The 24650-nt window shown below is 41.3% G+C and overlaps 1 protein-coding gene across 1 annotated transcript in view; it reads right to left on the bottom strand.

The window, feature by feature from the left end:
• SMCHD1 (structural maintenance of chromosomes flexible hinge domain containing 1) overlaps positions 1-22816 on the bottom strand; it is an 88625-nt gene extending 65809 nt beyond the window's left edge. The window contains exons 1-5 of the mRNA XM_074899128.1: positions 22477-22816; positions 10867-10942; positions 10556-10717; positions 1450-1532; positions 1214-1344 (exon numbers count right to left, since the gene is read on the bottom strand). Coding sequence (XP_074755229.1) covers positions 1214-1344; positions 1450-1532; positions 10556-10717; positions 10867-10942; positions 22477-22656 — 632 coding nt within the window. The 5' untranslated portion in view covers positions 22657-22816. The remainder of the gene's footprint in view (positions 1-1213; positions 1345-1449; positions 1533-10555; positions 10718-10866; positions 10943-22476) is intronic.
• Positions 22817-24650: the final 1834 nt, after the last annotated feature.

Genomic DNA, 24650 nt, shown 5'->3' with positions numbered 1-24650 from the left:
GGAAATAACGCCAACCAACTATTAAATGCAGTCTTGGAGAGACTACACATACCATCACCTTTCATGTCTAAGTCAGCTTAGATTGATGAACAGTCTTACCTAGTTTAAGCAAATAGTAGGACAAACGTCTGTTTTTAAGTCATAGCATTCCCAAATGGAAACAAGATGTAGATGGTATCCTGGTATAATTTACAGCTATGCTCCCACTGAATGGCATCAACCCACAGTTTAAACCTTTAGCTTAAAAATACTATACATTTCTACTGTTACTAAATTCACCTACCGCAATTTCAAAAAGTAGTGAATTTCTTTACAAATGACTAGATGACCCAGGAGACCTTTTTATGCACTTATCTACAGTTGGTTGATAGATATCAGTCATTCTATTTGGAGATGCTTCTAATGAAAAAAAAAACAACCCTCCTTAGCTATATTATCACTTTTCACTGCCCCATTTTACTTTTACACTAGTTTCTCCTATGACAAATCAGTTATGATTGAGGCTGCGATCCTCATCTTCATATTTACTGTCCTAGACTTAAGGTATTTAAAGTGACGAAAGCTCAAGGACTGTACATAACTGCTTCTCTGGAATTTTCTACACTAGGGTTAAGTCTGTCTGTGCAGCTGGAAGATCTCTTGAGAACAGATTCAAAACTGAAAAATGAATTTATATACATAGCAAAACCCACCATAAACTTCTACTTTATTTTTTAAATATAAAGCATTTATTTTTCCTAGCCACCTTCAGGAATAATTTTGCATTACATTGTACATCATTAAGATATATAAAAAAACCCAAAAACGGAACACCAAAAAACCCACATTAAACCTAAACTCTGTATCCATTATTCCAGTAACATAATAGACAATGAATGCATTGCTTGACGCACTACTGAAAGGCTTTCAGGTAACAGATGAACAACACACTATAAAAAAAACCTCTGCAGAACACAGAATGCCCCTAACTGTATATAGGCAAGTCACAGACAGATTAGAAAAGGCCACGAGAATAAAAAAGTGTCCTCACAGTATCATAATATTAGACATGTGTTATGAAGCTTCTCTATTTCCTACCTACAAAAAGTATGTGTCTATATGTAGCCACAGAATGATAGGTTTTAGCTGGGTGTTGGTACAGAGATATGTCTTAAAATGATGTGTGTGAACTTTCACAGTCTGCTAATTGTAAAAATTATTAAAACTTTCTAACCTCTCAAAGTCACCTTGCCTTGTAAACTTTGACAATCTATATACAGCCCAGTTGTTAAGTTGTTTAGAAGTCATTCCTCTTCCATTATCAATCACAGCAACAGCTGGTTTTCCATGGGAGTCATCAAATAACTGTTTGGAGGAAAAAAAAAAACAACAAAAAAAAGGAGCACCAGAAAAAAAAAAAAAAAAAGGACAATTCAAACTACACCTGAAAAAAGAATATTTCTATCTTACCAATTTTATCTGTATGCTCCGAATACCAGTATTTCGTGACGTAGCTGACAGAGAATTGTCAATCAACTCAGCAAGGGCAAACGCTAAATAAATTGCAGAAAAATAACCCTATTAAAATCTTGTTCTCAGAAAACAGACACACACACATTAGCTTCTTCTGAGCAATTAGGATACAGCCTAAACATAGACAAGAGCTAGGCACTATCAGAACCATAAAAATTATATAACATCTTGGTTAAAAATGAAAAAGTCATTTGTACATACACTTTATTATTTGTTTCATTACTGAATATCTTATAACTCTGTTGATGGCAAGAACACAATTACTGGAAGTACCTAGGAACACTGATGAACTAACAGGCTTCTTACCACAAAACAAACTTGTCCTTTACCATGATTAGGAATGAATTTGTGTGAATCATATGAAAGTCCAAAGTACTTAAAAAACTGACTTCGACTTGTTAAAATATTGAGGGAACAATAAACTCATTGAAAAAACCTGAATGGAAATGTTGCACAAACTACAAAATAATTTGCTTATAAAAAAACACCAAGGAAATTGCAAAAATGGTTGAAGAATTTAATGATTGGTAAATACAACCAAAGTAATGTCAGACACATGGTAATATACAGCAGAAATAATCAGCTATACTACTTGCAGAAGTTTGTTGTTTCTAAACATTAACACTTGGAACCCTTATGTAATTAAAGTTAGGACTACAAGAGGCTATCACTGGAGTTATGTACTGGGAAATTATCATAACGTGAGACAACAGAAGTGGAAAATGTCCTTTATGAAGAAAAGAAGGGAAAATAAAAAGAAATCATGTGTGTGACAAACTAAAGGAAAACTGAACATATGCATGCATTATGCATATGCAACATATGCATGCGACATATGCATTATCTTTTTTCATCTCATATTATTTTTCTGAAGCCTGTTGAGAGAAGGAAAAAGAGGTCTTCCTACCAAGGGAATGCTCAGCATTTCATGGGAGATGACTGGTAGCTACAAATTACATGAACACTTTTAAGTGCAGTATTGAATGGCCTCATATTCATAAACATCTTATGAGAAGTTAACAGTTTTTTCTGAAAAACTGATACCAGTGATGTTATTACCACGAAAACAGTGTGAGAGTTGGATTGTTATACACATACGGAGGTATTTCTCCAATGTAGAAGAATTACAGTCCTCAGTGTATATTATTTCTTGATTTAAAATTTTAATTTTGGTTTAAAAAAAACACCACAACTCTTAAAGAGTATATCTTTCTAAACTGAAAACTTTAAACACTTGCTTTCTTGACATAAGAAACCGTAAAAACAGAAGGGACTTCAAGTTCTATTGCAGAATTTGATGACCATGCACCATGTTGCTCTTAATGCACAAACCGGTTTATTTAAATGGTACCTGAAGTAAAGCTAAAGAGATGATACTTGACTCTGACTCCAAAAAATACTGTTTTTCTTCTCAGGATGAAATTTTTATTTTTTCAATAGAGGAATAGGGTTTGGGAGTTCTAATAAACAGTTATAGGAAACTGAATACAAGAAACCACAGACTACATATTTATCTTCAAAGCTTAACAGTTCTAAAACACAGTGGTTATAGTAACTATAACTGTATGTCAGAAAACTAGATTTCTCCATTTTTCTACCCTTCATCTCTCCATTCTTGCAGAATAGACCCTTGCTCCCAATGCCCAGCTCTCATCATCTTCTTGTCCCACAAGTATCATTGTGCTACTATTAGCCAAACAGTATTAACTCCTTGTCTAGCAATGTTGTATGTATTTAAAATGGAAACATGAATGGATAGTAGCAAAATTCCTTGGTTTTGCAGCTGAACATCAAACAACAGAAGGTTCTGCATCCACACCAATGCACTCAACGCCTCACATCACCTTGACATGACACATAATATAATTAACAGTTATCTTTTGTTTGTTATTATTCTGTCCCAGTGGATGGGCTGCATATTGTTTCCTACTTATACCCTCACATTCAAGTACTTTTTTTATAAATTCTTTTTTAAAATTAAAAAAAATGTAGTCATCCAATGTGGTTGCTAAGGGTGCATTCCTTCAAATCAAGGGTGAAGTGCTCTTTAGTTTCAGGAATATGCTATGGTTTGACTGCCAAAAATTCTCATTTGAATCTCTGTGACTGAAAGAATGGAAATGCTTCCAGTTAACATGAATCTAGCAGTGAGAACAGTATCTCTACCTGCAACTTTTGAAATACACGAATTTACCCCAAAATACTACTGTCACACTTTTCCCCCTATGAATCTGCATTAATGTCTGTAAACTCAAATTAAGTTATAGAATCACAGAACAATTTAGGTTGGAAAGGACCTTGAAAGGTCATCTAGTCCAACCTTTCATGGGAAAGGGAGCCTAGGTATGAGATTATCTAGCACCCTGACCAACTGCATCTTTAAAAATCTCCAGCAGTGGGGACTCTAGCACATCCTGGTGAGACTGTTCTAATTAATTGTTCTCACTGCAAAAAATTTCTTCCTTTCATCGGTATGAAGCCTCTCCCAGTGCAACTTCTACCCATTGCCGCTGGTCGTCTTCTCCATATGGCTCCTTGTGAAGGGGGAGTTTCGATTCCCTTAGTGGCTGCCATTTTAAGTATTGGAATACAGTGATGAGGTCCTCTCAAGCCTTCTCTTTACCCAGAAAAGAGCCAACTCCTTCAGTCTTTCCTCACATAGCAGGTTCTCCAGCGGTTCTCCTTTAGGCTCTTCTCTAGTCTGCCAATGTAATTTTTGAACTGTGGGAACCAGAACTGGACACAGCACTCCAGGCATGGCCTGACCAGTGCTAAGTGGGATGATCACAACTCTATCTCTGCCAGTAACACCCCTGCAGATGCATCCCAGAATCTAATTTGCCTCTGTTGCTGCAGCAGGGCACTGCTGATTTGTGTTCAGCTTGCTGTCCACCAGGACCCCCAGGTCCCTTTCATTAAGGCTCCTCCCCAGACACACAGATCTGATCTTGTACTGGGCTCTTTGGTTATGTCATCCCAGGTGCAAGACTTTGCACTTGTCTTTGTTAAACTTCATACAGTTCTTGCTTGCCCACTCTTCCAGCCTGTCCAGGTCTCTTTAAGATGGCTCTCCCTTCTGATGTGTCTACCTCACCATCTAGTTTAGCATCATCAGCAACACTGATAAAAATCACAACAGAGAAGTATCTCAATTCTACTACTTCTGTTCTTATTTATCTTGTAGTCTCCATCATATATGAAAAAACACAGCTTTTAACAACAAATAACTTCTGAGTCCCTTGAACCCAAGATGAAAGTGGAAGAAGAAACAATACAAAACATTTGCCAATAAAAAAAAAAATCCGACAGGTAAAATTAGCAGAAGAGTCAAGCAGCTAGAGATCAGAGTAGCTTAAGATAAGATGCCAACCAACTACTCCAGCACGGCTTCAGTATCTGTAACATGTACCTCCCACTGATCCACAGTGCATTTCACTGAAACATTACACAGGACCAAGGGGTATGATTCTACAATGTTTCATTTTCAGCAGAAAGAACTACTACTGTTCAGTATAAGAATCTATCACCATAACACAAATACAATGAGGTATGATACCTGCCAGTTTCATACAGTTATATTCTCCAAGTTGACAACTCTCTGCTATGAAACCAACAATCTTACTGTAATGAAGAGCAGAGGGAAGAAAAAAGCTCAACATATCAAGAACAGAAAAATGTAGGTTTGACACACACAACCCACCCTGATCCAGCCACCAATCCTTATTCATCTGTACCTTCGCAGCTTTCTCTCTTTTACTTTACATCCCTTTGGTACCCTTAGAGAGAGTTTTTAATAGTTGTCCTGGATGGCTCACAACAGCTGGTTGATCTCCAAGGACCTCCTCCTCAAGGAATGAGTAGTTCATGCTACTGTGGAGGAACTCAAGTGTGGCAGAAAGCCAGAACTGATGAATAAGACTCCTGAGCAAGTTCAAATGCCTGAGGCTGAAGAGGTGATGGGCTACCTGAGAGCAATACAGAGACACTGACAAAGTGTCAAACTTTGTCACAAAGTGACACTTTGACACAAAGTGTCAAGTGAAGTGATTCTTCCTCTCTATCCAGTCCTTGTGAGACTGCATTCTGAGTACCGTGTCCAGCTTTAGGCTTCTCTGGAAAAGACACTAAAATACTGAAGTGAGCCCAGGAGTCCTCCAGATAATCAGAGGGCTTGAGCACCAGACAGGCAAGGAGAAGCTGGTGAGGAAACTAGGATTGTTCAGACTTAAGAAAGGAAGGCTAAGGGAGACCGTATCGCTGTCTTATTCCTAGGAGGGTACAGAGAGATGAAGCCAGACTCTTCTCAGAGGTGTACAGTGATGGAACAGGAAGCAACAGACAGAAGTTAGAACATGAAAAATTCAATATGTATTTCTTCTGTAACTGAATATTGGAACAGGCTGCCAAAACAGGTTGTGGAATTTCTACTCTTTGGAGATACTCAAAACTCAACCAGACTTGTCCAACCACCTGACCTAAATGACTTTGTTTTTGAGCAAGGGTTAGATGACATGACCTCCAGAGATGTCTTCTGACCTAAATTATTCTATGATGCCATATAATAGTTCCACGTGTCCCAACATCACCCAACATTTCCCTGAAAAGTCTGTGGATGGCTACTGCAGGTAATGATAACCATACATAGGCCTTCATTTTCAATAATATCAGGTTCCACCATTAATTCAGTGTCACAAGGGAATGAAACAGTAAGTAACCTTCCTTTACACAAGTCTTGAGCTAAGCTAGAAAGGAAGATGCATCAATTTCAATTTAAGAAACTATGCATAGACAAGGAATGCTTAGGTTAGTTTGCACTGCTGTACCTCAGTTTTATTCATTTTATTCAAAAAGTAACAACAAGAGCCTTAATTAAGCAGAACAGAATGTACATGCCTGGAAAAAATGAACTCCAAAGATCTATGACTGCCACAGAAAATGTAAACAAGAGATAACAGAATCCTGAAATGTTTACATCAGAAGGGACCTACAAAGATGATGTAGTACCAACCCTGCTGCCACAGGCATCTTCAACTACTACTCAAAGCCCTGTCCAACCTGGCCTTGAACACTTCCAGGGAGGGGGCATCCAGAACTTCTCTGGGCAACCTGTTCCAGTTCTCACCACCCTCATAGTAAAGAGCTCCTTCATTATGTCCAATCTAAATCTGCCCTCTTTCAGTTTAAAACCATTACCCCATGTCCTGTTACTACAGGCCCTGGTAAAAAGTCTCTCTCCATCTTTATAAGCCCCTTTTTAAATGCTGCAGTCGCCTCCCTGGACCCTTGCCTTCTCCAGGCTGAACAACCCCACCTCTCTCAGCCTTTCTTCATATGACAGGTGTACCATCCCTCTGATCACTTTTTTGTGGCGCTCCTCTGGACTTGCTCTAATAGGTCCATGTCTATCTTGTGCTGGAGCCCCAGAGTCAGACACAGTACTCCAGGTGGGGTCTCACAAGAGCAGTAGAGTAGGAGAATCACCTCCTTTGACCTGTTGGCCACATTACTTCTTATGCAGCTCAGGATATGATTGGGTTTCTGGGCTGCAGGTGCAACACTGCCAGCTCACGTCCAATTTTTGGTTGACCAGTACCCCAAAGTCTTTCCCTGCAGGGTTGCTCTCCATCCATTCAGTCCACAGTTAGTATTGACACTGGGGATTGCTCTAACCCAGGTGCATGATCTTGGCCTTGTTGAACTTCATGAGGATCACATGGGCCCTCTTCTCAAGACTGTGAAGGTCCCTTTGGATGGCATCCCCTCCCTAAAGTGTTTATCAACTGCACTACTCAGCTTGGTGCATCTGCATCAATATCCCACTATGTCAGATATTGAATGGTACCAGTCCCAATACAGATGCCCGAGGGACACCACTTGTTACTGATGTCCATTTGGACATTGAGCCATTGACTGTAAGTCTTTGGTGGCAGTCATCCAGCCAATTTCTTACCCATTGAACAGTTCACCCATCAAACCCATCTCTCTCCAATTTAGCTACTAGGATGTTGTACAAGACCATATCAAAGGCCTTAAAGAAGTCAAGATAGATGACATCAGTTGCTCTTCCCTTATCCACCAACACAGTCACTCCACCATGGAAGGCCACTGACTAGTCAGGCATGATTTGCCCTTGGTGAAGCTATGTTGGCTGTTTCTAATGACCTCCCTGTCATCCATATGCTTTGACACGGCTTCCAGGAAGATCTGTTGCATGACCTTACTGTGCACTGAGGTGAGGCTGAGTGGTTCAGAGTTCCCAGAGACCTCCTTTTTAAAAATGTGCATGATGTTTCCCTTCTTCCAGCCACTGGAGACTGTCTGACTGCCACGACTTTTCAAATACAACAGAGTACAGCTTAGTGGCTACATCTGCCAGTTCTCTCTAGACCCTGGGATACATCTCATCAGCTCCCATGGACTTGTACATTCAGGTTCCTCAGATGGTCTTGAACCTGATCCCCTCCTACAATGAGTGGGTTTTCATTCCCCCAGTCCCTGCCTTTAGATTCAGGGACTCAGCAGATGTGGGAAGAAGAATTACCAGTGAAAACTGAGGAAAAAAAAAACCTGTTTAGAACTTCAGTCTTCTCCATGTCAGTTGTCATCCCCCCACCCCCCTTCATTTATTGGGGGTGGTGGTGGTGCACAATTTCTTGTCTTTGTTTTCTAAAGTACCCACAGAAACCATTATTATTATTATTCACATCCCTTGCAAAATTTAGTTACAGTTGTGCCTTAGTTTTCCTGACCCCGCCCTTACATTCCCAGACATTATCCCTTTATTATTCCCAGGATGCGTTCCCTTTCTTCCACTGCCCATGCATTTCCCTCATGTTTTAGTTTGACCAAGAGGTCCTTACTCAGTCATGCTAGTCTTCCTTCTTCCTTGACTGATTTCTTGCATGTGGGAATCAACAGTTCTTGTGCTTTAAGAAAAAAAGTCTTTAAATAGTCACCACCTGTCTTCTGCTCCTTTACCCCCAAGGGCTGTTCCCCAGGGTGTCTCATCCACCACTTCCTTAAAACACTGAAAGTTCACTTTCCTAAGGTTTAGAGTTCTGACCTCACTTGTCACCTAGCCTATATCCCTCGAGATCATGAATTCACTAGTATGACGAAGCTACTACCAATCTTGACCTTTACAGTAAGTTCCTCTGTATTGGTGAACAACAGGTCCACTAATGCATCTCCTCAGGTTAGATTTTCTATCACCTTGATTAGGAAGTTATTGTCAAGAGTCTTCTAGGCTGCTTGCAGCTTGCTGTGCCACTTTTTCAGTGGATGTCAGGGTGACTGAAGTCCCCTAACATGATCAGGGCTTGCAAGTGTAATGCCTTCTGTAGTTGAAGTAAGAGTGCTTCATTGACATCCTCCCCTTGATCAGGTGGCCTGTAGTAAACATGAACCATGAGGTTTCCTTTGTTGGCTTGGTCTTCAGTTTTCACTGATAAGCTCTCAACTTGTACACTGCTGTTTTTCAAAGACAGCTCTGTACAGTCAATCCATTTTTTTATGTAAAGTGTAAACCCCCCCACCTTTCCTTTCTTGCCTGTCCCTCCTGATCAGTTTATAGCCATTGACCGCAGTGTTCCAATCATATCAGTCATCCCACCAAGTTTCAGCGATAGTAATCAGATCATAGCTTTCCAGCTGTACAGTGGCTTCCAGCTCCTCCTCTTTGTTACCCATGCTGCATGCACTGGTATAGAGACATTTTAGTCGGACTGCTGACTGTCTCACCTTTTTGGTGGCGTCCCAACCCCCGAGTTTGTTAGTTTAAAGCATGACTCACTAAGTCAGTCAATCTGGCAGCAATGTTTTACAGTATCTCCCAGCATACAAATGAGGATCACCAGGCAAAGAAACTGTTAACGAGTCTGACATACACAAAAAGATATGACACTTCACAGGCAATTAAGCTGGGGGCTCAATACCACAAAATATTGTGAATGCTAAAGATGTTATGTGGTTCAGAAAGTAACTGGACAACTTCACGGAAAATAACAGTCCACAGACATGAATTCCAAACTCCCCGAATCACTACTGCTGCAGCTCTACACTGCCTTTCTGTTTTTCTAGTATTTCCCAGGTATCTAATGCACTGGCTGCTGGTAGGAACAAAGGACAGATCTAGACAGAATGTGTGGTCTAATACACCAATTCCTGTGCATAAAGATACACATATCACTGACCAAACTATTAGTGCATTTTAAGCACAGCTCCCTCAAAACTGAACCAAAACAGTATCTTCAGCACGGTGGGGAAATCAATGAAGTGGAGAAAGAGGGAGAGGGCAAAAGGAGACTGGTACTTAAAACACAGTTCCTATTTACAGACATAGCTGAGACCGTTTTGAAACAGAAATTGCCGTGAGAATGGTATAATGCTTGAGTCTTGATGTTTGCATTTTTTTCAGTACAATTTTAAGTCAGCTGAACAGGCCAAGACATACATACTTAAAAAGTAACCACAGCCACAGAGAGAATTTTCAGAGAAGCCATAAACAGAAATTAATTTTTAAAATAAAACAATACAAAATGCTGATTACATATTTAATATACCAGTTAGATAAAAACTAAAGCAGCATCTTTTTTAAAGAAATACTTGCTCTTGGTGGTAAGTTAAGCCTTGTAGAATGACAAATTGGAGAGCAGACAAAATTCTATGGTACCTTATAGAAAAACTGTTCATCAAATTCAAACATAAAGTCTATTGCAAGTACAGGAGACAAAAGCATGATAACACAAGTGCTGACCTGCCTGGGTCACATCCACAAGATTATTATCAAGACTAAAATAATTTTACTTCTAAAATACTCAAACTTTAAGATGTATTTAATGAGGTACCTATGTAAATCTGGATTATTACACGGCCATTTTGAGTAATTTTTAAAAGAAAAATTTGTGTAAAGAACATACTTAATTTTTCTTTTACAGTTAAGACTGTATTTTTTTACCAGATGTAACTAAAATTTGATGTGGTTATGAGCAATTTGTATTCATATAAACATAATTCACACAAGATTATTTTGACAAGTACTTACGCAAAGGATTTTGGCCTTCGCTGGCATAGTATTCGTACATGCCACTTTTGACAAGCGTGTCATAGTGGGGCAGGAAGTCAATTCGCTCCTTGGTTGCTGAAAGCAGCGTCTGATCAACTGACTGTAGCAGATACAAAGTAACTCCATCCTGAACAAGTTCTCCTGTAGTGAAGATGAAATATAAAGTATATTGAAAAAAATGTGTACTTCCAGTTAATTACTGCACATCATAAAGTGTAACAATCATCATGCGGTCTTTACAATCAATACAAAAAATAGGTGTATTTATTTTTGTCATCTAAGCTACTTACTGAAGTTGTCTTCTGTAATTTCCTTCCTGTTTGTTGTGGTGATAACAAAGTTTTCATCAGTAGCTATGCCAAAAGCCTAGAAAAAATTGGAGGTTATTAATTTATTATAACTAAGTACTCCATAAAGTAAATACATTTTCTAAAAATATCGTTCTATATACTTTGCCACAAACTACTGAGAAGTGACCAAATATTATATTTTCCCCATATTAACTCATAACACCATTTAATTCCAGAACTTAACTTCATTTTCTTTCTCAACTTAGCCAAAACTATCTGTACTAGAGTAATTTTCTTTTTCTCCTGCTTAAATTATGTTCTAGTGAGCAACAGGAATTTTAAGAAAGAGGATTCTGTCTTATGGGTATACCTTCAGGGCTGAGGAATGAGACTGAACAGTTCTATTTCAGACTGCACAACTACAACAGCAATAGTCATGATCTAGAGGGTGTCCCTTATTTAATTACACTCTTTTGAGACATTAAACCAACCAAATATTTCTTAACATAGGATATACATTAAAGTCTTTGTTCTTCAATTATATCATACACTTAAAAAAGCCCAATGAAAATTTCTTTTACAAAATTTACCATTAAAACATTGAAGTATATTCTTCTGAACCTAAACAATCTTTGCTGCTTTGCTGCCTCCAAATTTTGAATACGTTTCTGTAGCTTTGGATGCTTTCTACATACATTTATATGCCTCTACATCTCCCCTCATTTCCACACCTCGATGTCTTTCTCAAAATAATAAACTAAATATCTGTATTTTCTTTTGCCTTTTCAAGTGTCTGAAACTCAAGTAAAAGTCAACTCTGGTTTTGTTTAACTATCAACCCCTTCAGTCCTGCAGCCATGACTCTTGACAGGTACTTTCTGCACTTTTAGCCAGATTCTTCCCTGAAGCTCCTGCATTCCCTGTAGTAGCTTGCCCTCACTATTTCCCGTATGTCTTTCTTCCCATCTCTAGTACTCAAGAGCCACAAAAATACTTTTAAAACACTGCTTAAGGTTTCATTAGAAGTCTGCTTTCCATCTTTCAGTTATCTTCTCCCTAGTTATGGTGGTTAAAGTATGTTAAAGATACAGTTAGTATCCATCAGCAAAATTGTCAAAATTTCTCATAGCAAGCACTTGGTGCAAATGAAACAAACGAAAATGGCATGAAGAGATTAATGTTCAGATTTAAGAGCCTGGAGAAATTACTACTTTTTAACTGTTATACATTCAGACCACTTCAATTCAATTTCTCACATTACACAAATTTCCACATAGCAAACCTGTGCAGGAAAAAAATATAAAATTGCTCCAAGCAAGGAAAATAAACAATTAAAAAAATACAGATACTATAAAACTAACATCCTATTTTTCCATTTGAGTTTAATGGTTAATACAGAATAACTGAACTGGAGAGTTTTACATTTGAAAGCACAGATAAGCATCTTTTCCCTCCAAGTATAATTACAGCTGCCCTGTTTTCTTTACCTCCCAAAAGCTCTTCTACCCTTAAAACCTTAAGAAGAGTATAGTATTTACTTTAAGGCATCAAGAAGTTAAGATAATGCAGTGCACGCACAAGACAGCTGCCTGCTAACTGAGCAGGGGCAGCCTCCTCCTTCTGGTCCTCTCCCCCATTCCATGAGTGAGCCTCAGCTAAGCTGACTGCAACATCCTCTAAGGCAGAGCTACACCCGAGTTTCCTGGGTGAGCCCAGCACTACTGCATCTACTGACAGCAGGTCCCTTCTGCTTCCCTCCAAATGGTTGTCATTTTGAGACAAGCTACTGGGCAGATTCATGGACCAAGTCTGGCAGTCCTACCTGCAGACAACCTGTTTTTCTTGTCCATGCCAGAATTTAAGAGGTCACATTTTTGTAAAGTTTGGCCAACTTAGAAAGTTTCTTAGTTTCGAACTGGATATAATTATAAGACCTACTTGGTTTACTTCTTCCTTCCCTCTGTCCTACACTCTTGGTTATCCCAGTCCCTGTCTCTTCCTCCTAATGCCAGGTAGCAGTGAGGTGGCTGCACAGTTGTCCCATTATGTGGATGTGGTCTCCAGGAAGATGAGCCAGCCATCCCTGAATAAAAATGAACCTACTAGGTACTTTACTTGAGCAGTTGATGATGTTTCATTTGATTCTGATAAACAATGTTTGGTCAAATGTTTCATTTCTCACTAAGATTCTCACATGTAAGAGACACCATGGCATCTTTTGTTGACTTGATACAAAGTTCAGGTTTCACGGCTGAGCTCCTTTCAGTCTAGCATTGTGCCATTTTTCAAAGAAGCACTGAAGATGCACTCAATTCTTGTCTTCAGAAGATTCACATGACAACCTAGTAGTATGTTCAGATTATAGATCTGTTGGTTATTCTTTTGAAAACTGTCCAAATGCACAATCATGACGTAGCTTTTGACGTCATCAAAATCTTGGCAAGTACAATAGAATCACTACACTCAGAAATGCCTCTGCACATTCCCAATGAAAGCATGTTTGGTGGTTATTTTGTTAGAACAGCTAAGCAGAAAGCTTTTACGTTTTCTGATAGAAAAAGAGACTTTTGTGAAAAAAAGAGGCAAATTCCAAATTAATCCACAATCTAGGTGAAAAAAAAAAGTAGTAACTGTATGTTCTCTAAAAAGAGAGGTAGATATGTGAAGAGACAAGGATTCCTACACTATTGGTTACATAGGATCGCTACACGCAAATGCAAAAGTCAAAATGTTATAAACAGTTAAATGCACACAAAAGAGAAAAAAAGCCACCTAGAACTTATAAAATATAGAAGATTATAACAACAAACCAGATTTTGAATATTCTGGGAAAACAACCGTAGCTGTTCACTAAGAGCCATTTAAATTGTTTGCTAAACCACACTTGGAGGTGGTACCTCAGGATTTTGGTGCCAGAGAGATACAGGGGTGACCAGTGCAGGAAGAGGCTATGAATTGCCCTGAGCTAGTCACAGCCAGTGCCAGATGGCTCTCAAACTGAGGGAAACCACCCACTGTGCACCAAAATTTCAACCAGAAGAGCACATGGTGCTTCTGTTCAAACATACTGTCAAAGAAATAGAGGAGACAAACAAGAGGCAACAGAGAAGATGCATCAGAGGAGACACTGCTAGGGACAGCACTGGAGACATATTGAAACGAGGTGCACTAAGCCAGAGCAGGGATGGCTCCAAAGGTGCTGGGGCCCATGGTGGATCCATGTCAGGGCAGGGAGTTTCCCCTCTCTTTTCTCCTACTCCCACAGGTCTGTGGCCTGTAGATAACCCACCAGAGCAGAAGAAAACCAGTGAAGAGCATGGAGGAGGAGCAGCAACAGAAGGAAACCCTGCACATGGCCCTAACCTCTTGCACTGCTTGTTGCCTCAAAAAAGAATTTGGATTGACTGAGTGTTGTGCATGGGGAAAACAAGGGGCGATTAGACTAGGAATGGAGTAAAAGAGGTTTATGACAGACAATGAGCTTGGGGGAAAAAGAAGGAAAGGCATTTCCTTAAGTGTTTGTTTAATTGACTCCCCAATCAATGATCAAACGTTTGTGTTAATTGGCAACAAGTTAAATTAAGAAAAATTCCCCGAGACAAGCCTGTTTTGCCTGCAGCAGGATGTCAGTCATTATACCTATGAAATGATAAGCGAGCCAAAAAGCTGTCTTTGTTCAAACAAAAGAAATGCATTCTTTATAAACTGGAGGCTCAGTCTGGAGCACTGCCTATGTTTCATGATAAATAAATAAAGCTAATAGTTCTCAATTTGTTGGGGGATGTTTTTGACGTAAGATTAACATAATGCTAAAATGTAAAAGTTTTTTTTTTGTAAATGTAAAGAAACAGCCAAATGAATGCCAACTCCCCAAGGAACTTTCAACAGAGCAATTTACAGGTACGATATATGAAAAGTGTGAATGAATTGTGATCTCTCTAATCCTTAACTCTGAATCAGAGAGGCAAAGTTCAATTTATAAACTTGCTTTAGTCACAGGTTTTCTTTATAAACAACAAAAAAAATTTGAAACACAAGCCCACAAATCACAGACAACTCGGCAGCTAAGACTCCTTTAAACAGGCCTCAAGTTTGGTTTTTTTTTTCTCTTTCACATATTAACACATAAACCCCAAAGCAAATTTTGATGCCGTTTGATCTGAACATGCACTGTGAGGTTTACCTGACTTCTGGACCAACTAGAACACTTAACATGAAGTCAACATAGACTTTGCCTCTAGATTTACCATCTGCCTTGGAAAAGATGTTCAACAACCAAATGTTCAACTTTGTGTTTATACCATCACAGCATGCAATAACATGGATAGGCTTGAAGTAGTAAGTGAAGGAGAAGTAACACACTGTAAGCACAGAATCATTGGTCTGCTTCCAGCGGTCCTCCAGTCTATTACCATAAAACAATCATTTCTGGTGCCGACTTTTCAAACCAAAGGAATGGAACAGTCTCACACATGACAGACATAAAACAGTGAAACCAAAACTACAGTATCTTGAGAGACACCTTTAACCCCTTGCAATACAAACTTTTCCAATACAAACAACTGTTTCCTACAATAAGCAACTTCCATATCTTTAAAGTGCTCTGTCTTGTCCTACAGTAACTGTTCCCAGGCAGATGCATGAGAATGATATGAAGAACTAGCCTCTGCACTTGGCAATGTAGCCAAGGGGTAACAGACATAACAGCCATGCAGCCACCTTCCACATGGCACCTAGGCCAGAAATAATTTTCTGGCTAGTAGAATTGTATTGTCAATGCAAACCTCTTAAAGGGGACCTGAACTGTATCAGTTAAACGTAAAGAGATCTGGCAATGGCATTTTCTGTGCTGTCCTCCATAGCTACTGATTTTCACAAAAAAAGTTACCTACATAGCTCAGCTACCTAAAGTGATAAAAAGCAATACAGCTTTGAGTATTTCACATTGATCCAGCAGCTCCTTTGCAGGAACTTGTTCAGGAATCTAAAATAGGAAACTAAGTGCCACATCCAAACTCTGAGAGGCCTGCTGCCTTCTGTAACTTTGCAGGTGATTAACTGCATGTCCCATGCCATTTGTCAATTTGTCACCTGAAAGATGTATGTTTATCAGTTATTTATCCTACACTAAAGAGAATTATCAGTCCAAATTGAGAGAAATCTCTTAGATCAACAAATGGATGAAACTATAAAACGCATTTAAGGAAAAGGATTTTCAAACCAAGAACTGTCTTTCAGTAGTGCTTATGGATACTGAGATATTTGTATCAACTCTCTCAATTATTCATACAGATTAGCAAATAGAAAAACTAAGATGTAAACAAATTAAGCAGTAACAAAGACCTTGCTGGAAGTAACTGAGAACAACTGTATGTAGCTCATAAGAGTGCTAATCAGATAGACTTTTCCAGTCCACTGTCAGGTCAGCTGGTCTCCTGACAACCTGCCCAGGATCTAGTAGCAAGGATCTGGTACTGAGCACTCATGGTAGCAGAGCACGTATGATAACAATCATCTTTAATCATAATCTGAATAAGCTTGCCTAATGTCAGGACACAAACATATATTTTGGACACCAACAGAAAGTGGATCCAAAAGTCTCTAAAAAGCAGTTGCATTCAAAAAAAACAGAAGTTATTTTCAAGGATTTCTTGAAGCTCAAAGCAAAGAGTTGTCTATTACACAAATATAGGATTATCCAGTAGCCCACATCTTCTGGGCTGATGGTCACTAGAGACAACCTAGAGATAAAAACCAGCAGTGAACACTAGTGTTCTGAAAGATTTCCTAATCATCCTTTATTGATGGAGTCACCTCCATTTAAAGAACAAATTATGGAAGACAACATTTGCAGAACTTGAAGTGCCTTGTCCTCTGTCCTACTTAAACATTTCACTACTTTCAGAAGTTCAGTTGATAGACTTCTAAATACTTAAAAGGATATCAATGAAAGGTGTTAAGTGAACAGATGGTTCAACCAAAGTACATTGCTACATACCACAAGATCCAGTAACAGAAAAAATTCTTATGTGGCATCTTAAAGAAAAGCTTTATCATAATTTTGGTGGAAAAAGAGAGAAAAAGAAGAGAGCATTGCATGACAGAAGCTCTCTACAGAAGCCACATACATAAATCAATGAAATTTTGTCCAAAACAATGAGCCACCTCAGACATCTTTTCAAGATTTGCAAGCTTTAACAAGTAGAGAGAAGATGGGGACCCCAGAATTTATGCAAAGATCACAGTGTGCCTACTAGACTTATTCAGAGTCTAGACAAATACAGTAACTTTCACCAGACCTTCACAAGTCACTGTGTCTAAAAGCACAGTCACAAAAATTAATGCGTGCAGCTATCAGCCAAAATTTTAACATCAACTCCATACAGCTTCCACCATGAACATATTTTGTATGGCATCACTTGGTAAAGTAACAAGAATTTGGAAGCCACTCTTCAAAAGCAGAAAATATTTGATCACATCCAAGAACCTGCACCTGGATAAGGAATGGTAAAGGAATGCAGATACTCTGCATCTGACTGCATCTCCCAGCGCTCAAATTTGAGCAGGAACTGAAAAAGCACATGGCTTTCCAAATCAGTCAACACATAGTAAGGTAGTATTTAAGTGCACAAAGGTATGCAAACTGCACCTTTCCTCCCACTGAAATGTGTCAGTAACAAAGATGCTGTAACACAAGCATTTCAGTGAAGCCTGAAATACGGTATGATAGTTTTGGAAAAAAATACAATATTGTTGCATCCTACGCATACCTTACAGTACCTCCAACAACTTCTTTAAAAATTAAGGAAAAATCTCTTTCATGTATGCACAGCTTGTTTAAAATATATCTATTTTTAGTTTCTGGCTATGCAGAATCTTGGAAAGTGAGAAAGCAAACATGGGTTTTATAATCCAAAAATGTAATTATTGCAAGATGGAATGATTTCATCAAGAATGGAAGTACTTTTGTTAAGCAAATTTATCAGAACAGTATCTCAGTTCATAATCCAAACACCTCTTAAATACATTTAAGAGTTACCCTCTGGTGATACAAACAGCAGAAGTTGCTAACATTTTTTCACTAATCATAAACAATTTCATTATAAATTATTTATTAGGCACTGGCAAGCAAATATTCACACACATACAAAAAGAAGTTACACTTATTTCTTGAGTTTCCACCACAGCTATGCTGCTTCTCCATACTCGCTCTTAATGACCATCTTTTCCTGTCTTTTAGTTTATTGATACACTGGCATTTTGGTGGACGGTCAAAATAATGTTTAAATAGCAGGTAGGCTGTTAGAATACAATGGGAAGCTCAACAAAAGATGTGACAAAAGATTAAGACCAAAGTATTTTGTTTTATTGCGATGTCTGAATTTTGAGTATTTACATACATTACAGATATTTACTTTTTATGCAAATTACAGATCTATACTTCCTATATATATTTCTTCAAACAAGGAGGTTGCAACGATAATGAAAATTTTCAAAAGAATTAAAAAAGCATTTATAAATGTGTTCAGTTCCTATTTAAGTAGTAATTTTAGCACCCTTTGCTCTCTTCAGACTGGTCCTTCACCTGTCAGAAACCCCTTCACACTTAGCAAAACTTCTGGGCAGTTTTCAGCACAGACACCTTTCTGCTTTAAAAGGAGAATGACCTCTGTAAATGCTCGGAAGGATTCCCACCTGCTTAGTAACGAACTGAAGTGCCCCAGATTCACTGCGTAACTGGACAATGTGAGCAAGGGATCTAGGATTAGCTGCCAATAAAGTTTAGCTCCATTCTGCTCATTGCAGGTAAATATTTCCCAATTATACTCTAAACATCAGGGACAAGCAGTGGGGCATGTAGCTAACAGAAGACAACAAGAAGGTGTACAAGCAACGGTACTCTGAAGAAAAGGTAAAACTCCGTATTTAAAACTCTGTATTTAATTCACTTGTTCACCTTAAAACTTCATGGTTCTAGAGCCTGAAACTACATGACTGCTCCACATATGCTTGCCAGTGCTCAAATGGAATAATCAAGCTAACAGATCATTTTTAATTAAGAGGTTTCTGCTCTAGGATTGATCACTGCAAGGAAGAATGCAGACTATATATGCTCCAACAACTTCTGTGAGATTTTTTTTTTTTTAATCTTACACACACACACACTCAGAAGGAGAGGCTAACTTATCAGTAGAGAAAGCCACATCCAACCACACTGCCATGCACTAGCTTGTTGTAAGGGGACAGCAAAAGAAAATCATATGGTGACAACAAATATTTGCTTAAAAAAAAAAGTTCCAAAAATTAGTAAAGATAATGAATAATAATGAATGTTTTATATGATGACAGAAAGGACATGAATTGGCTCCTAAATCAACCTCTCAGTGCTTGAATCTCTTGTCTCAAGAATCAGTTATTTTGCCAGAGAGAAAGTGATTCTGTATTATGAAAAAATAGAAGTCTCAGAAGTAGCAGCCTAAGACCATGCCTTCAGGCATTCAAGTGTTTTCAACTCAGAATCACCATATACTGCAATCAGGTTTAATTTCATTTTTTCAAGATTTACATTCTCCCTTAATTCCTGCATATCCAGTTACATCCAAGGGATGCCACAGGAAGATGTTCACAGCAAAAATAATTCCAACAGCTTAATATTTCTTTATTTAATGTCAGACATTATCACCCCCACGGCCCAGCTGGCAGACTGAAAAGTCTATGTGCACCCTCACTGCTGCATAGCATCATTCAGTTGCACAACAAACTGCCAGTGAAAGTCAATTTAAAGCTGAGCCTGTACTGAGGTTGAGCCACCAGAGATACCCAAAGAAACAACACTGCTATCTATGTGGCATTTGCCTGATCACTCACTCAGATGGTCTCCAATACCTTTCATTGGAGAAAACCAAGTACAACATTCCACTTTGTCTCAACAATTCAAAACTTGCTTATCAAAAGACTCTTTCTTCCTGAACTTTAACCAGTTCCTTGACACGTTTTCAGCACCATGAAGAGGGGAAAGTCTGTCCCAATCAGGTGAATCCATTGATCACCTTTTCCCTGAAAGCAGTTAGTTGCAACTTTCAAGATGACAGAAATCCAGCATTTTGGAGTACAGCACCCGCAGAAACACACACCGCGCAAAACTTCCAGAGGCACCGAGATGCCGGAACATTCTTCCAGAAACCTAACAAGAACCCGTACACTGTTCGCATAGGAGACATCAGATGTCAAGCTTCTTGGACACCAGCCTGCCCAGTTTTCACTGTAGCTGCATTTACTGGTCACATCAAGCCATCTGTCTCAGCATGCTTTCAGAGTTAGATGTCCCATATTTAAGACAACTAAAGCTCCAAGGTGCAAAGATCACCACACTGAAATTAGCTGTGACAGAGGCATCCTTGAGTGAATTCACAAGACAGTCAACACGTTATTGGAGAAGGCCTTTCTCTAAGGGAAAGATCATTTGAGGTTCTTGTTGCACAAATTTATAAGACCACTGACTACTATCCTTAATGCCCAAAACAGCCACCAGGGTTGGTTCTAAGGATTATGGTGTTGACATCATAAGAAACCATACTTGAAAATTGTACTTTCACAGGCACCAAATCCAAACACACCAAGTTCTGCTTTGCAGCACCGGACTTTTCAAGCACTATGCTGCACACCTGAGGGGTCTGCCTAACGGTGTTGAAGTACCAACTCCACAATGTCAATGTGTTTTTGAGATAAGAAAACCCTGAAGCTGTTTGTACCCAAGATTTTTCATCTCTTATACAGAAAAAAGCCACCATCAGAAGACTGCAAATACAAAGCTCTGTGAACTGCTGAGCACCATGAAGATGCATGGAAGCAGAAGTCACTGGAAATGTAAAGCATATATAAAAAAGCTACAAAAGGAAAGACTCTGCTGTTTGTAACAAGTTGCAAATTAGTGTTAACCTCAGCCCATCAATTTATTACAAAAGAAAAAAGATGGGTTATTCATCACGTTTGCCACGAATACCAAAAATATGAAGTATCCTTGAAATTCATCTGGTAGGTACTGCTGAGATGGGATCCATTAAGACGACTCTCGGAGGAGATCACGTTATACTTTTAGGAAATACGAACCCTATAATGATGCTCCAGTAAGGAGGATGTTGGCTCTTAGAGGGTCACAAACCCACCCCACTATATAATGTAATTTGAGAAGTTACATAAAGTGTACAGATTTCTCTATTCCATGTAGTTACTTGTTTCTTCCAGTCTTCTGAAATTTAGGTGTTCTGACCAGGGCAGGGGATGTGCCAACACTCCACAGACAAGTTACTGCCGAGTAGTAGGACCTTAGGTAGTAGCACAGACTCAGTACCTCTAACAGAATATGACTATGCCATTTTGAACAGCGAAGCAGAATGGTGTAAGGAGGAAGTAGTCAAGTGTGACAGCTATTCTTGCTGACATTGATAACCAAAAGCTTCCATCGCAATAGGAAAACATTATCTTAAAGGCTGTCCGGGCATACGACAAAAAAAGCAATTTCCCCCAAGAATGCATATCCTAGAGAACACAGTGCAAATTGCACTGGATAAAGAAACTGAAATAGAATGTTTTATCAGACTAAATTAGTGCACAATTTACAGCTGACTTTCCTGTAGGCTTCACAATATAAAACATAAGTGGGCAGCTAACAGGTTTCTGGCATTTATTCCTCCCTCAGGAAACGAAACTGACCGAAAATGGGCGTTGCCGGCTGGTGTCGCCAGCACACCAAAGTAAACAGCCCGTACGTGGAAAGAAATCTCCACCTCCAAGAGATCTCAAGGCAGAAGTCAGGTTTTATTTTGCATAACGAAAGGAAAGAAAACTGAAAGAACACACGAGAGCGCGAAGCACCACCCAGGCAAAGTACCGAAATGGCAGCCACCACCGCGCGCTTCTCAGAGGCGCCCACCGGCCTCAGGGCGGGAAGCCACCGGCCCTTCACGCCGACACCTTGGACAGCAGAAACGCCACTGGCCCGGCCCGGCCCGGCGGAGTGCAGAGCCGCGCCGCGCCCCAGGACGCCGCCGCCGCCGGTTCCCCGCGCGGGGGAGCTCCCGGACCGCCCGCTCCACCTCCGTCCGCCGCCAGGGGCTGCTCCCGCCGCGCCGCCGGCCGTCCCGGACGGGCGTTTTCAGCGCGGCAGGGCCGGTGCCCGAGGGAAGGGGACGCCCGTGGAGCGGGACCGGACTGCCCCGGGCGCCCGCCCAACCTGTCCCGGCAACAAAGTTTGGGAGGGGGAGGCCGGCGCGGCGGCAGGCGCCCCGCCGGGCGGCCGGAGGACACCGCTCGCCCCCCGCCCCCCGCGCTTGCCGCCGCCGCTCAGCAGCCACCGGCCGGGCGCGCGCCGCCGGGGCCGCCGCGCCCCCCTCGCGCCTGCCCTCACACGTGGGGCTGCGACACGTGCCAGCCACTCCCCACCCCACCCCCTCCCCCCGCGCCGCGAGGCCCGGCCGCGCGCGCGGGCGGAACGGCGGCGGCGGGTGGCGCCCCTTCGGCCGCCCCTGCGTCCCCCCCCCCCCCTCCCCGGCCCGAAGGGCGCGAACGCCGCGGCCGGTCCCGCCGCCGCCTCCTCCCCGCCCCCGGTACCTGGCAGACGGCGCTGCGGAAGCCGCGGTAGTTGTCCTTGCCGTAGCTGAGCACTTTCTCGTCCGGATCTGCCTGCTCCTGGCGGCGGTCAAAGAGAAAGACAGTGCGGTCCCCGCTGCCGCGCGGCGTCAGCAGCACCGGCCTGCGACCTCCGCGGCTGCCTCCCGCCGCCGCTGCCATGTTGGGAAGCTGAGGAGACGGAAACCGTCCCGCCGCGATGGCGGCAGCAGCAGCAACGGCGGTATCTATTGCCTGGCCCGCGAGCTCCCCCGCCTGGCGCTTCCCCGGAAGCCCCGGCCGGGGAAGGAGGAGGAGCCAGGCGGGAGGTTGGAGCAGCGGCGCCGCGGAGGCCCCGAACGGGATGGAGGCGGCGGTGGCGCCGCTGGGGGCGGGGCGGCGAGCGGCCTGGAAGCGAAAGCGAGCCTCGGCGCTGCGACCTCGGAACGGGTTCACGCCCGCCGCTCCGCCGCCCTTCGGCCGCCGCGGGGCGGGGCGGGGCCTAGGCGGCGGGGCCGCGTGTTCCGCCCGGCCGCCGCAGCCGCTCTGGCGGTTGAGGCGCCCGGGGCCGCCGCTCGCCGCCTCTCCCGCGGGGGGCGGGCTCGTGGCGGCGAGGGCCCCGCGCCGCGGGCAGGGCCGCCGCGGTCTCCCGCCGCCTGGCGGACACAGTCCCGGCGCGGGCCCGGCAGTAGCGTGTGCCCGTCGGTTGGACTTAGGGAGAGGCTCGTCGCTGGGGCGGGCGCGGCGGAGTCCGGCTGCGCTCAGGAGGCGTGAAGGCCTAGTAGGCCTGCCTCGGTGTAAATTGAGATCCATAAGCTGTTGTTTATTCGCTTTAATGCTTGAAACACTTTATCCTCTGAAGAGTTGGTGTATTGCCCACAGTCTTAAAAAACGCATTTGAATTGAAACCAACGTAAAGCTTGTGAGTTTTGTATATACAGAACCCAAATGACTTCTGCATCGTGCCACTGTAGAAGAATGGTGGGAATAGAGTAGCTGCAAAACTGCAGCTGAATAATAACGAAAATAAGAGAGAAAAACAGTCTTCACACTCTTTAAGCAAAACATACTTGTCAGGAAACTGTCAGGATCTTTTGATTTATCATTCACTGTAGGGTAAACTAATAGGTTTTCCTCCTGTTGTGAACAATAGGGACATAGTTGGGATACACATTCTAAATGAACTTAGAGAAAAATTAGTAATCACAATGTATGTATTCATGTTTCTGGAAGGGGCAGCTTACACTTCTGATGAGATTAACTCGAGCCGAGTGTGTTCTGAGTTTTGTGTGTTCTCATATTTGCGGTTCATGATTTCATGCTGCATGTTGTTCTTATGTTCTGAGTTTACGTATAGACTTTCAGTACTGTCAGTTGAGCATAACACGTTTCCTAAGTATTTGATGTAAATTCCGAGAGAAGTCTCTGGTCTAAGAATACACAGATGTTCTAAGTGCAATCATTATTATTTGTAGTCAGTCTTTAATTTGAGGGTGGCATTTTCATTGTCTGATACAACTGCTTGTATGGATTGAGCTCTAGAAGATACATGGCTGGACATTGGACCTTGAGGCCCTCTAAAAATATTATGTTGTCCCCCCCCCCAGCTGTAAATTAATTACTTTAAAGCTTTCTTGGTACAAAGTTGCGTGTTCACTTATCTCATTTAGCAGTGTTCAAGGGGTATGTAGGCTGTGTAGTCTTCTTAGGATAGGAACAAGAACTGCAAGAGAAAACTGAAGGGACAGAGTCTTCCTTCTACGTGCTTTGTCCTGCTTGTCTACAAAAGTACAAACAGAAACGCTCAGAAAACTGCAGCTGCTAAAGGACTCTTAGCTTTGAAAGGAAAGGATTGTGGTGACAAAAAAACCCCTCATCATGCAAGAAATGAGGTTCATGCACTTACAGTACAAGAAAGCAAATTGCATAATGGAAATGAGCACTGCGGAGTTTTGAGAGAACAAAGACCATTTGTGCCACCCAGTTAAGAGAGGAAGGGTGTCTTGAGAATTTTTATATAGGATGTGACTCAGAGCCCCTCAAAATGATGACTTGATGACAAACTTCATTACTTTATGAGTTCATTAAACAGAATTTTGATTTTCAGCATACTTGTAAAATATTTCTAGACTTGAGATAGCACTTCCATTTTAGAATACTAACTACTTTGGGGGAAA

Source organism: Athene noctua, chromosome 2 (genome assembly GCF_965140245.1).
Source record: "Athene noctua chromosome 2, bAthNoc1.hap1.1, whole genome shotgun sequence".
In the NCBI taxonomy this organism is placed as follows: domain Eukaryota; kingdom Metazoa; phylum Chordata; class Aves; order Strigiformes; family Strigidae; genus Athene; species Athene noctua.
The sequence above is the reverse complement of the archived record's forward strand: the minus strand, read 5'-3'. Positions and strand labels throughout refer to the sequence as shown.